This window comes from Uloborus diversus, chromosome 4 (genome assembly GCF_026930045.1).
Source record: "Uloborus diversus isolate 005 chromosome 4, Udiv.v.3.1, whole genome shotgun sequence".
Taxonomy (NCBI): Eukaryota; Metazoa; Arthropoda; class Arachnida; order Araneae; family Uloboridae; genus Uloborus; species Uloborus diversus.
The window spans coordinates 178,917,258-178,931,676 of record NC_072734.1 but is presented as its reverse complement, the minus strand read 5'-3'; the positions used below and the strand labels follow the sequence as shown (position 1 = coordinate 178,931,676).

The following is a 14,419-nucleotide window of genomic DNA, read 5'->3' as shown; positions in this document are numbered from 1 at the left end:
ATTTCTTTGAAAGAAATTAACAGCTGAAAGTCAGTTATGTTTATAATTTTGCTTGTTTTATGCAATAGTGGTGTTGTAAACTTCTCTGAAAAAGTTAACCTTCTCTGTATAGGCATTGTCAGCCCTTTTCTCCCTGCTCATGATTTAATAAACAATAATATACAGCGAAATGAACTTAGAACTGCAAAGGATAGTAGGGGTGGGGGAGAATGATCGCTTCAGATAAGATTACCAACTTCAAACTTATCGCCACTTATAATTAACTTTTAATAAACTTTTATTTACTGTTTTTTTTCTTCAGATGCCTACATTTTGAAAAATATTATCTTTTTTTTTTGCATCTGATATGAGAATCATATTTTATTCTTTTTTCAAGCTAACTTTGCTTTATTAGGATGCAAATTAATGAAAAGTCTCTTTATTTTTATAACAACGCTTATTTCAAGTTTTTAAAGTGGAATTCCATTTTCTTTTATGAGTCACAAATTAAAATGCTGAATAGATGGTTTATTTTTTATTTTATTTTATTTATTTTGCTTCAATTGTGTCCAGACATTAATGATATGTTTAACACAGGACTCTAAAATGCAATTCTAAAGTAATTTTATCAAAAATCTTAACTTTACAAGCCGTTCGGCTGTAAAAGAATACCACTGAAGATTAAAGCAAGTAACAAACATCCATACAGACAAACTTTTGCATATATAATAGTAGTAAGATTAAGCTTATTTGTATTTTAAATATTTTGTATAATTAGTCAAGTACATGCGGGGCAAAGTAAGATAGCATACTTTGTTTATTCATTCAATTACTTACCACTTCATTTATTAATCAATTTAGTTATGTTAGTTCATTTATTTATTCATTGAATTTACTTTTTTTCTCATTCATTCACTCTTTCACTCATTTATATATCTATTTACATATATTAAATAATTTATTAATTTAATTATTCGTTTGTTATTTCATTACCTTTTTATTTATTCATTCCACCTTTTATTTACCAATTCATTTGCCCAAAAACATTTTTTATAGTCGAATAAAAACTATTTCATTGGAAAAATATTTTATTTTTCACTTTGCCCCATGAAATAAAAAAGTGAAAAATCTCAACTTTTTTTTTTTTTTTTTTTTTGAAGGCACAAATTCACTGCCTAAAATTAAAAATACTGTGCAAGTTTTATTATAAAATACATTGTTCCTTCCGCAATTTTTAAAATAAATTTCCAATTTGTTCATTAAGAAAATGCTAAGTCATCTTAACTATTTCACTCAGCCCCACATTCCCCTTCCTTTAAATTACAGAACACCTCTACAATTAAAATGGCCAAGACAATGATCATACTTTACTAAATATTCAACTTTTCATTGAAAATAATGAAGAATTGAAAATTCTTCAAAATATGCATGTTTAATAGAATGTAGAACCACCTGTGAGGTGGAAAGGTGAAAAACCCGTTGACAGGCGGAAATGGATGTATTGATTGCATCGGTTGCAGGGATGGCAGGTAAAGCTTTTTCCAAACTACAATTCTCAATGAAATATTTTCTTTTCTTTTTTGTTTCCATATAAACTTTTTCTGTTTCTACTCATTTTCAACTCAATAAACATGATAAATAAATAAGGCCTCAGTGGCATTATAACACACTTGCATAAAAATTCCATCGCTATTTTCCCTTCTCCCCTGCGGAATCGTCCTAACAACTACTTGCGGATTTCCACGCATAATGTGGGCGGACAGTACGGTTCTTACCATATCCATTTATTTATCTTCATGTGTAATCAGTTTTTACAATAGGGGCAGTGAGAATCAAAGGGATGTAAGTGGACATTTTCTAGTTATGAGTAAAACGCATTTAAAGATAACGTCCTAAGTAAGCTTTCATTGAAATTTTATTCTAAATCATGCTGTATAGCAGCACCTACCAGGGTTACTAGTACCATCCCTTGCCCCAAGACAGAGGAGAGGTTTACCTACCATATGTACTGGTTATCTCCAAATTTTTAATTTTGTCCCTTACATCCCTTTGCTTCTCACTGCCCCAATTGTAAGTTTTAGATCTGATAAAATACTAAATTCAGACTTACCTATTCTTTTCGGCCCTAAGTCCCTCCTGAATGGTGGAGGAAACCTTGAAATGGGCCCTGGATGCGGAAAATAAGGTCTAGGTGGCTGAGGCGGGATGTCATGAAAATCTGGTAAAGAATGAGGGGGTGTCGAATTTCTGGAGTCTCTTGTGGTGTCTGTTCCCAAAGGAGAAGAATTAGGTGCTGCTTCCCCTTCAATGTAATTTGACTGTCTGCCTCGAGGAGGAGTGGATTCTCTTGCCCTGAGAAATTCTGGAGGCGTGACTCTGAAATCTGAACCGTGACTCGATTCTGGAGGCAAGTGCCATGGAGGAGGTCGAAAATGTGGCTCTAGTGGAAGAAAAGGATGCATTGGTGGTGGAGGCAAAGGAGGTAATGGGCGATCTGCTGGCAACATCATAGGTGGTGGAGGAATACGATCTAGTGGCAGTGGTGGCCAAGGGGGCCTCATATCCATGGAGGAATTATTTATATCTTGTGGACCAGAGTTGTCATTCATAGGAGGAATTCCTGAAAACAAATTGAGAAAACAATGTAGAAAGTAAAATATTACACACTTTTAATGTAGCATCAAATCTTACTTAAAAAATAAAGACTTAATAGTTTATGTTATTAAACATTACATTTTATGCTTAAGATGTAAAAATACAAAATATTTTTTTTAAGATGCTTAAACTTTTTTTTTTTTGTTAACTACTTATTGCACAAAATTCGGGAAACTAATTACACAGGGTTGCCAACCTAGGAGAAACAAGCATTTTGAAATTTTGCAGAGCAAATCCGTATTTTGTATAAAAATCAATAAAGAAAACCTAAAATCACTTATCTAAAATTGTTTTTAAGCTTTGTTAGTCATTTTAGTACTAGAATAAAAGTAATAATTTTTTAATTAATAAAACAGCTTTAAACACTATGTCATGCTTGGAGTATAAGCATCTTTAAATTCCCTTATTTACATATCTATCATAATAAACTAGCAAAATATAACTTAGATAAATTCAATTTTATTAAAAACATCATGTGCAGTATATTTGATAAGCCTGGTCAGAATTAAGCCCGAATTTGGCAAATGGCTCTAACTAACTCAGATGGAACTGGATGGACATTTTCTAATTGATGTGGTAGCCTTCAGCAAAAAAAAGTTAAATATAAGAAGGATTGAAAATAATAGCCTACAAAAAGGCATTAATGTCTAAGTGGAAGAAGGGAATAGCAGAAAAAACAAGAAGTTCCGTCTAGAACTAGACGAGCCTACTTTCCCGTATACCCATACTACTTTCTAGTACCTGATCAATATTCTCAAAAATAGCTAAAATCGCAAATTTTTTCAAACATATTTTTTTTAAATATTTTAAGCTGATTTCTAGGAATAAAATATTCTTTACTTTTCTTCAAAAAAACGAACAAATAAAATAGCAGCACCTTTTAAACAAAGCAGCTAATACACTTCTTTCCATTAAAAAATTTTTTTAACAGCTTTCAAAACGAAAAAATAATAATAAGTTCATTAAAATAAATACATCATATAAAAAAAAAATCGTTTCTTTTTCCCCTGTTGCCGAAAATAATTTTTTAAACGAATTAATGCACTTACCAAAATAAAAAAAAAACAATAAAATGTCAACTTAAAGAAATAATTTTCATTGTCAAAAAAAAAAAAAAAATCGTCTGCGTATATTTTTCGAGTTTATTCACCGAAAACTAAATACCTAAATTAAAACTTTAGCGTGAAAATAAAAACAAATCATATCAACAATAATTATTTCACAGTTAAAACCACAGCAGCGGAGTCGGAGTCAATCTCATTTTGGGATAAAAGAGTCGGAGTCGAATATCCAAGAATCGGAGTCAGTCATTTGTCCTCCCTGTATAAATGTTTGCCAAAGCTACGAAGTCAGAGTCGAAGTCGGGGAGTCGGAGTCCGATTAATTGTCGGGAACAGGAGTCAGAGTCGGTGTCAGGTCCCCCTAAATTCTCGGAGTCGGAGTCGGGAGTAGGTCGTCAAGAGCTATTTCCAACAAAGTTTGTTTGAAGTAAATCCGCCTTCAAGTACGGAATCTACATTGACTTTCAGTTTCCCCGTAGGCGCTAATGTTAAGGGATTTGAACTGTTCAAAATTGAACGGAAAATTGTTCAAATCAAAAAGATATCTTATATACAAGTTTTTTATCAAAAGCTTTTTCCTACAAAGTTTGTTTGAAGCAAATTCGCCTCACAGTTCGGAATTGCTTTGAATTTCCCCGTAGGCGCTAATGTTAAGTTTTTTTGAACTGTTCAAAATTGAACAAAAAATAGTTCAAATCAAAAAGTGAAATATGGGAATGAGGTGTCCTCGCCGAGATCTTTCGAACAAAAAAAAATTTGTTCGAATCGGACTATTCATTCAAAAGTTATTAGGGGGGGGGGGACAGACCGACAGACAGACCGACAGACATTTTTCCCCATCTCAATACCCTACTTTCCAATTTTTAATTTTTCAATATTTAATTATTTTATTTATTTTTGACTTTTTTTTGTTTTTCACGATATTTTTAAGATGCATTAAGCCTTCTTTCATGCTTTTTTCTTCTTTTTCTGACTTTTACTGGGAAAGGAGGCTAAAAATGAGAGAGTGTTCAGAAACGGATGCAATCGGATTTCAAAAGCTACATCTATCTTTTGCACATTCACGCTCAAGTATTTCCCCTTCACCCCTATCTAACTGAGCTATCACTTAAAAACGCTCTGTGCCAGGAAATGCGGAGCAAAATAACTTCTCTGCAGAGTTTCGCTATTTTGCGGAGCAGTTGGCAACCTTGATTACATATATCTTTGGAAGGAAAATCATACTGTTAATAATTAAAAATTTTATAATAAGTAGGATTAATGGAACAAATTAAAAGTAAAATTAACACTGATATTTAAAGCATCTTTTTAAGTGCTAAAATAAGTTTTCATTGAACTTTAAAAAAAAAAAAAAAGAGAGAGAACATTATTAAACAAGATTACTTTTAGGCACTGGTCTTAAAATATCATCCTGAGGTGCATTTGCCCAGTTTTCTTGTTCCCTTTCAAGAATTGTCAACCTAAAACAACAACATTCAAAATTTAAATAAACAGTAAAAATATAATTAAATGAAAGAAAATACCTATTACTTGAAGGGTTTTTTTTACCAACCTCCCCCCCCCCATAGGGTGGTTCAAAAATACATGTAAAAAAAGGTTCTCCTAAGCAACAGGACACCCCTCAATATTTGTAGACTTGTAGCTAGTAATATACTGGAAGAATTTTAGCTTCCTATTTCAACTAAAAGATAGTGCTTAACCCCCTCCCTCAAACTTCATAAGTATGGGGAAGGAGGTTAAAAAAAATACATTGAACTGAAAAAACAATGATACATATTATAATATACTAGCTGCGTGCCCGGCGTTGCACGGGCTACCTAAAAAAATGTAAGAGCAGTCCAGTTGATGCTTTTGTAGTACACTGACACTAGTTTCTAACGCGTTAAGGAATAAATAAAAGCGCGTAAAGCAAGGTTTGCAAAACACCAGTAAAACATATTTTTGCCAAAACACCTCATCAACGTTAATAATCGTTATCAATGATACAAGTTATGAGTACATATCAGTCAGCACAAAAGGGGAAAATATATGCATTATCAACTATAATCTTTACTCACGTTAAACTGAATTACATCTGATAGAAACTATATCGGAAATATTTATGCACAATGACAATCCGCTTTTTACATAAAATAGTCTACTACCCGGCGTTGCCCGGGTGTTTATTAATGCAACATACCACTCAGATAAATATTTGGATGGATTCTATCCACATGGTCGTACAAGAATTACATCAATCCGTTTTCCAGGTACAAACCCTCAAAGAACTCAAATAACTTGTAAATCACTCATTTACTTTACGACGTGCACGGTCCTCCTCGAAAATGAAAGTTATGTCATGTGACGCGTATTTAACAATCAGGCTTGAACCAAAAAAAAAAAGTCAGTGTAGTTTTGCGGCAGATTGCGGAAAACCCCCCAAAAAAGTAAACAATTTAAATCCCCTGATTACAGGAAAAGCCTCAAAACAAAAACAAGAATTTTACCTGTTCATATTCGAGAAAAAGAAATGGCAACAGATCTTTCATCTCAATGATTTTCTTCACGCTGTAAATTTCAATAAAAGCGTTCATCCGGAAAGTTGAGTTGAAGCACTGAATAATAATTTGAATGGAGGAAAGCCTTCGAAAAATATGGATTTTATTTTGAAATCTAAGAGTCATAATTAATAATTTTTAATTGATATCTCCGCTAATTATTATCGGAGGATTATGTTAAATAGCCAAACATGAAGACGGGAAGATGACGAATCCATCGATACCTGGTTCGATGGTCAGTTCACTGTCGTTCGGGAGAAGAAGCTTGGACATAGATAGATAGATAGATACTCAGATTTTATATGTATAAGATACTAGTAATATGGATATACAGTGCAATAAAATAATTATTTACAAAAAAAAAAACAGTAGGGGGAAATAAAATGTTTTTAATTTCATGGCATTTTTTATGCTATGGTCATGCTAAACTAAGGGGTCATTGAGCACCCTTTTAAAGTCTGAATAAGAGGCTAAAACTTTTACAGCATAATACAAGAAGTGTTAAAAAAAATACGGGGTGTCCTGGATTCTAGCTGAATTTTTTTTGAACAATACTAACCTCCCCCCCCCCCTAAAAAAAAAGTGAATACAATTTTCAGCTGATATGCATGGGTTAAATCTCAATACCAAAATATTTTTAGACAGCCTGAAGAGTTTTTTAAAAGTACATCATATAGAAATTCAAAATTTAATCAAGAAAATGATGGAAAATAAATGAATGAAATGTAACTGATAAGGTTGTTGATGCATTTGATGAAAATTACCAAAAAACAAGATATTTACTATTTTTCTTCTTAAGTTTGGGGGCCCAGGGCAAATTTTTTCAGTGGTCAACCAGTGCGATTTTCAGGCATTGCTCATAGGAATTGGGGATAAACATTCAGGTTTTTTTGGGCACAGATTATTTACGCTTAATTCAGAACTTTTTTGCACATAAAATGCAAGTATTAAGTATCTCCCCTTAGGTGGAGTTTGGCTGAGCTACAAGCATATACGGAGCAGCTCGTTACAGTATCCCCCCCCCTGTAATGAACTAGCATTCTGGAACATCCGTTATTATGTTGGGGCAAAAAAGAAAAAAAAAGTTTTTTTGCATAAAAGTTTTGTCTTGCAAGATAGCCTTACTTAATGCAACAAAGTTCTAAATGTTTCTTTTTTTTTCCTTCTAACAATATCTATAAAGGACTAGCTGTACCCGACTCGCGTTGCTACGCCAACAAAAAAATACATCACTCTACTGATTTTCATGACAATCGGTTGAACGGGGCAGAAGTTGCTACTCTGCAGTGCCACCTGGTGGCGAGTGGCTTCAATGAGCATATTATGCACCTTCTCTGTGGAAAAATACATATATATAGCAATTTTCATAATAATCGGTCCCGGTATCAAGTGAAGCCGTGACTATACGCAAATTTTGTACTTACGCAGTTTGCAAGATCAATCAATCGCTAAAAATATCAAATAGAAAAGGTTTTAAATCCCCCCGTTGCATGAAAAGCCATAAAACAATAAAGAAAGAATTTATTTGTTCAAACTCAAGAAAAATGGCAACAGCTAACTTCTTATCAATGAGATCTTTCACGCGAATTAATTTCTGCAGCCGATCATTTTATTCGTATTTGTCCAATGGATTGTGACTTAAATTGGAATAAAAAAGCAACTATCGATCGGATTTTTTTTCGAACTGGTCTATAAACATTCCCAGTACCAAAAATAACAAACGGTGAAAGTTTCAGCCAAATCTGCCGGGTAGTTTTTGAGTTCATGGATGACATACAGACAAACATTCATTTTTATATATATAGAAGAGGGAAACCATAGCTGTGTATTAAGCCTGGACAGACAGTGACCTTCATATGAGAAGTCAAAAAATGAAGAATTTTGTATTATTTTAATGTCTGATAGACAAGCTTTTAAGGTGCAGTGGAGTCTTGACTTGTACGAGGGATGCGTTCCGAAACCCCTAAAATTTTGCATTGTGAAAAAGTATGTATATGAATTTTTGATAAGCATACTCTATTATTTCAGACACTTGTAAACACCCTCAAACTTTATCTTAGTTTCCTACACAAAGGACTATTGATACACTTAAAAAATTATTAGTCCACAAAATTTTTCTTCATTGTCATCAACTGTCTTTTTCCATCAGTTTTATATGAAGCAGCATGCTAAGGTGCCATTATATTTGATAGGAGTGCCCATCACTCCCAAGAGCAAGGACATAGTGCCCTAAATACCACAAAGGAGAAACTAATCCTTAAAGTCCCTCTGAAAATTTTAATGGTGCAGTCTGTGCCACAACCTCCCCCTTGATTATCTTCCACAATAAAAATGAAAAAAGTGTTTTTTGTTTGTACTAACCAAGGGAGATTTAGATTTGTATGTTGTAGGAACATCTGCCTTCAGTGATACTAAAGTGATGTATGCCATTAACAAAGCAAATACTTTATACACTGTGCTTTCCTTCTGAAAAAGCCCATGTTGCAGGTGAGGAGTTAGCTTTGTGACGAGCTACTCATGAGAAACTTGTGTTATATTCATACTTGTGTTAAACTGAATCGCATTGTAGCGTAGTCTACCGCATATGCATGTAGGAAGTATTTAATAGAAAAACCATCTCAATTCAGGAATTTTCATAAGTTCTTTTCTTTTGTACTTCTATACTTCTTGGTTGTTCCAACTGTTCTACAATGCAATTGGAACGAATCCCCTCTCAATCAAGAGCCCCCTCTTCAAGGCGCAAACCAGTTTTGTTTCTAAACCAACTCAATCCATGCTTTTACTGAATGGCCACTGTAAAACACACAGGTAACAAACATTTTTATGACTAACTGCTTAACGAACAATTTAAATTTTACAGGATAGTGCATTCCAAAAACATGTGCGACAGAAGCCCCAGACCCAAATTAAGGACTCTAAAATGGAACACAGCTCTATGTCACAACCTGCCCCTTACATGTTAATTTACTGGCTAAGTTGCCATTGAATGTTCTGCATCAAAAGAGATGATAAAATTATGATAAAAATGAACATCAGAACTACTGATATACCTTTGACGCAACTGAGTTACTTCTTGCTTCACATCTTCTAATTTCCTCTCAGCTGCTCTGGCTGCAATCTGTAAGTGTTATGTTTATTTTTTAATTTTTTTTCAAAAAGTAATTTATAAAAAGGTTAATATTTTTTGATATTGAAAATAAAAATTGGAAATACACATTTTAAATTGCTTGGTATGGGGAGGGTGGTGAAACTTAAGTTCATCAAAAATTAATTGACAGCAACCTTGATGAACAGTTGCTTTTATAACAGCAAACAGATTTCTAAACTACATTTGTAGTTAAACTGTAGTCCACTAAATTAGTTATTTGTAGTCCACTAAAATAAAATCCACAGAAATGCATATCTGCTAATGTACTCAACCCAATGGTTATGTAATACAACTTTTGAAATTTATGTAATTTAACGAAATCCATACTTTTTACTTTAAGCGCATGTCTATTTTCCCACAAAATTTAAAAAAAAGGGAAGGCATAATGTATCCTTCAGATAGTGCTGACAAAAAAAGAAGATAAAAACAAATTGAATAATCAAATAATATTGTAGAATGAAATATTTGAAAATAGGGTTCTCAGATGGGTTAATGTGGGTCATTTGGAATTAAAATGTACAAATCAATCATTACACCTTCATAATGTTATCTGCTAAAATATTATTTTTTATACTTAAATACTCATTAAAAAATAGATTGATACAATTGTACAATAAAGAGTATTTTCACACATATCTAGACAGTTCTTCACTTCATAGCAGTTGGATTTAAATCCATACCATAGTACCATACAAGGATACTATAGAAAAAAACTTACCCAATTTTCATGTGCTTTCTTTTCTTGTGCAGCAATCTAAAAAAAAAAAAAAAAAAAAAACTCAATTTTTCAAACCCAGAAATATTTTAAATTGTCTAAACAGACACTTTCTACGAAATAAGAATATCCTGCATGGTGATTGAACAAAGAATAATTTTCAAAATTTTTATAATTACTGAAAATTTTATCTTTTGAAGTTGACCAAGTTACATTTCCACCTTACACCCTCAGTGCAACAGTAAGATATCCAATCCCTGGAATAACAGTAAGACATCCTGCTACTGCTTTGAGGCGACGATATGCAGGGGATAGATAACTACTATTTAGCTGTATTTAATCAAAAGAAATTAAATATTTGAAGCAAAAGTGTAATTCTTTTATTGTAAAATACAGCTTCATTTTAGATAGATTTCAGTTTGCAACCCCATTAAATGCTTTACTGCAATTAAATTGATGCAAATGTATTAAAGGAAAGTCAATTAGGATGATTATTATTTGTCAGACAGTAATACAACTGGCACAGAAAGTTTGCTCTTAAAAAATTGTACAGTACGAAGATTTTGGAAAATGTATACTACACACACACCTATAGTTTCTAACAACTTTACAAATTTCTAAATAACAATTTTACTGTTAAACTGAATTTGTTTCATTAATGTTTCTTTTTACATAGTAAAAACTATTTTGTCCAAAATTAACATCTAATAGATATTTGATACAAAATATGCTGAGTTGAAGGATTAAAAATATGGTAGTGTAGTATTAAACATTATAAAATGTTACGATGATGAATCAATATGATTTCATAAGATGTTATAAAGCAGCGGAGCCCAACCTGCGGCCTGTGAAGCTGGCCCATGAGGTCTGATGCGTTGTTTAATGTTAAATTTAAAGCCACAATTAGTCACAAGGCGACAAATTTGGAGGTGAATATTCATAAATTGGTTCCTAGAAAATAGCTGGAATCCCCATCACAATTCACTGATCTAGTAACGCTCTGAAGTCGTCAACAATGAAATTCGCACCATAGCATGTGTGACGGTGTTGTTTCAGTGTTAAAGCACCAAAAATTCAGTATGTCAATTATAATTCGATAGTATTTTTTGGCAATGTTTGACATCCAGGGAAAATGCTCTATATTGACAAGGCTACACTGGATCCGGTAACTTAACTGTAATACTGGTAAGACCGTCATTTTAGGAGAATGAAAAAATGAAAAAGTGGTCAACAATGAACGTTATCTACTGGAGTTCAGGGTTAATCCACTGGAGTTGGCATTAAAATTTTAACCGTCAAAATATCACACAACAGGCAATTGCTTTGTTCAAATGTTGAAGCAATTTTCACTTGTCATACCTTGACAGGTGATTTTTTAGCAATAAAATGAGCATCAAAATGTAACAATTTGTGGGGTAATGCTGTAAATATTTTGAAATATTATTTGTGTTCTGGCCCAAAAGGATCATTTAAGTATGGGGTTAGTCCCTCGGGTAAGAAAAGGTTAGACACTACTGCCATAAAGCAATTAAAAGTGTTTCTTTTATATTCCCTCAGAATATTAGGAATTTCTGGAGACAAAAGTTTTAGCTTCGGAAAATATTATAAATAGGATTATTAAGCAAATCTCTCTTGCCTGTGTTTTTAAATTTCTTTCAGTTTCTTCCATTTCTTGCTTCATGCTGGCTACTTGATACCTAAATAAAATAATATTCAGAGTTAATATAAGAAATGCCATGTAGCACATTGGAATTCCTGCAGAAAAATAACATACTTGTAGCTAGCATTTTCTTGCTCAATTAAAGTAATTCGTCTTTCTGCAGAACTAGCATCTTCTTCCTTTTTCTGTCTGACTGCTTCTTGAGCACCTAACTGTCTGCAAATAAAAGTCATTCGATTATGAAATATTTAGATAAATTTGGCAATGCAATATTTCATTTGAGAATTTCTGGAAGAATATTTTTCTAGTATGATTTATCAATTGCAATAATTATAGGTTTAAATATTACTTTCTATAGATTTTCAAAAACGTTTTGCAACTTACTTTTGTAACTGAATTTCTTTATCTTTAAAATAATTTGTTAATACTTCTAATTTTGTCTGTGCTTCAGCTTTATCTTGAAGTGCTTGATTGTAACTCAATTTAAGTTTGTCAATCTCTGATTTTGCATCCAACATTTCAACTATATCAGGAGGAAAAATATGATAAATATTAATGAAAATACAGTGAAATCTTGTGACAACAAATATCAGTGCAATAAAATATCCGTTTCTGGGATATACATTTTCAGTCTGTTTTTATTTGCCATTCATTATATGGCTTGAATCCCGTACAACAAGTCATAATTTGTGGTCTCTTGAAGCTTGTTGTAACAGGAATTCGCTTTAGCACTATGGGGGTAGTATTAGCATGAAAATAAAATTCAAAAACATAGATGTGTATATTTTTGGTAAATTTTATAACTGGTAGTCATAGAAATGCTGTAAAATTCATGATTTCCCTCTCTAATTTAAAAATTCATGTAATAAAAATTCATAGCACAAGCTCCTAATACGTTAATTTTTATAAAAAATAACATTTCTCACAGGCAATCTATCATCTAGATTTGGGTGCGTTTACATTGCACTTTTTGAAGAAAGGGGGGGGGGGGGCGCGGAGAGAAGCTGTTTTTAAATGCTAAGTCAACTCTAATATTAACATTCTGAACATCTCGGAAAGCTTAAAAGGTGGTCAATTACAGCTACGAGAGTCACTTCAGCTGTACTGTTTTATGTGAAGTTTCATGTCTTAATATACCCCAAAGCATAACAGGTTTTCCCTTTCCTAGTTATAGATCAGATGAACTGTGCACTTTTTATCTAAATTTAAAGAAATATTTTGGGTTTTAGCAGATCTTTTTTTGTTTTATAAATATTTCAGCAAAGCATTTTTGATAATTTTTCATTCAACACTAATTCAGCTTTGGTGCCTGTCACTCCAAGAGAGTAGAGTTCTTGAATAATAGCGTATTTAAATAAAACACATAAGAAAATTTTGTGACACCGAAAACATACTATAGTTGATATGTATTTTTAGTTCCTATGAAATATATACAAGAAGTTATAATACATCATTCTTTAAAGATTTACATTAAACTGAACATATAGGTAACTAAAAAATAAATAACTTTGTGCAGAAAAGTAAAACTAAAAACAACAATGTTTTATTGCACAAAACGTGCAGATTGCTGCAGACACAAGATTCAGCATAGCAAGGAACATCTTTGTCAATGCAAAATGAGTGAGCTTATAGATAAAATTCGGATGTCTTTTCATCCATAAGCTCACTTCTTTTGCATTGAAAAAGACGTTCCTTGCAATGCTGAAACATGTGTCTGCAAGTTTTGCGCAATAAAGTGTTGTTTTTAATTTAAAAATAGGCAACTGTCTAATAGGACTCGACCGATGCATCGGCGCCGATGGTTCAACAATTTAGCCATCGGCATTGGCGGCCGATGCTAACTTGCAGGAAACATCGGCCCATCGGCCTTAAAAAACATCGAAAAGCCGATGGAATTGGCCGATGTTTTTGAAAAAAAAAAGGACCTTTGTTGCTTTACTTTTCAATACAAAGTAAACTGAGTTACCGTTTTCATATAAAATCGTTTACTTAAATTTCAGTATGAATTTCTATTTTAGTCACCCCTGAAAGAGTTTTTAATACTGCATTCAGGTATCGAACAAGTTAATTGCTGCGTTGTTTCTTGCAGCTGGATGTACGTATGTACCTGTCATAAGTCATAACTCAAAAATGGTAAGCTGTATAATGCTAAATTTTCGCATGTGGGGTGTGCGTGCGTTCCAGTTGTGCACTTCCCTTTTTGTTTTCGATCGAGTGTTCTAAAAAGCCTATTTACTTATTTTTTGTGACTATTAATTACTTATTTCAGTGCAAAACTAATTTAGCGTCTCAGACTGACGATCATTTGGTGATATTTTGCCGCATTGGCAGAGGCGTAGCTAGACCAGACTTTCGGGGGGGGGGGGGGGGGTTCTTCTTTTATATATATATATATATATATATATATATATATATATATGTGTGTGTGTGTGTGTGTTTGTCTGTAAATTTTTTTAGTATTAAAAAAAATAAGAGGGAGGTGAATCTTACATACTTTGGAATGGCGTGCCGCAATTCCGATACTTGTGTCAAACAAAACAAAAGCAAAGAATTTTTTATTTTTTTAAAGTTATGGAAAATTCAACTTTTTTTCTTTTTCCTCCATTTAATTTAAAGTGAAATTTTCTAGTAACATCTTGTCAAAACCAGTCTATCCAAATCAGG

At 32.7% G+C, this 14,419-nt stretch overlaps 1 protein-coding gene across 1 annotated transcript in view; it reads right to left on the bottom strand.

Annotated features, from left to right (window-relative positions):
- The window catches only part of LOC129221543 (transport and Golgi organization protein 1 homolog), a 56,533-nt gene that overhangs the window by 1,167 nt on the left and 40,947 nt on the right, over nt 1–14,419 (bottom strand). The window contains exons 17-23 of the mRNA XM_054856035.1: nt 12,140–12,278; nt 11,870–11,971; nt 11,732–11,792; nt 10,099–10,134; nt 9,283–9,350; nt 5,079–5,155; nt 2,090–2,599 (exon numbers count right to left, since the gene is read on the bottom strand). Coding sequence (XP_054712010.1) covers nt 2,090–2,599; nt 5,079–5,155; nt 9,283–9,350; nt 10,099–10,134; nt 11,732–11,792; nt 11,870–11,971; nt 12,140–12,278 — 993 coding nt within the window. The remainder of the gene's footprint in view (nt 1–2,089; nt 2,600–5,078; nt 5,156–9,282; nt 9,351–10,098; nt 10,135–11,731; nt 11,793–11,869; nt 11,972–12,139; nt 12,279–14,419) is intronic.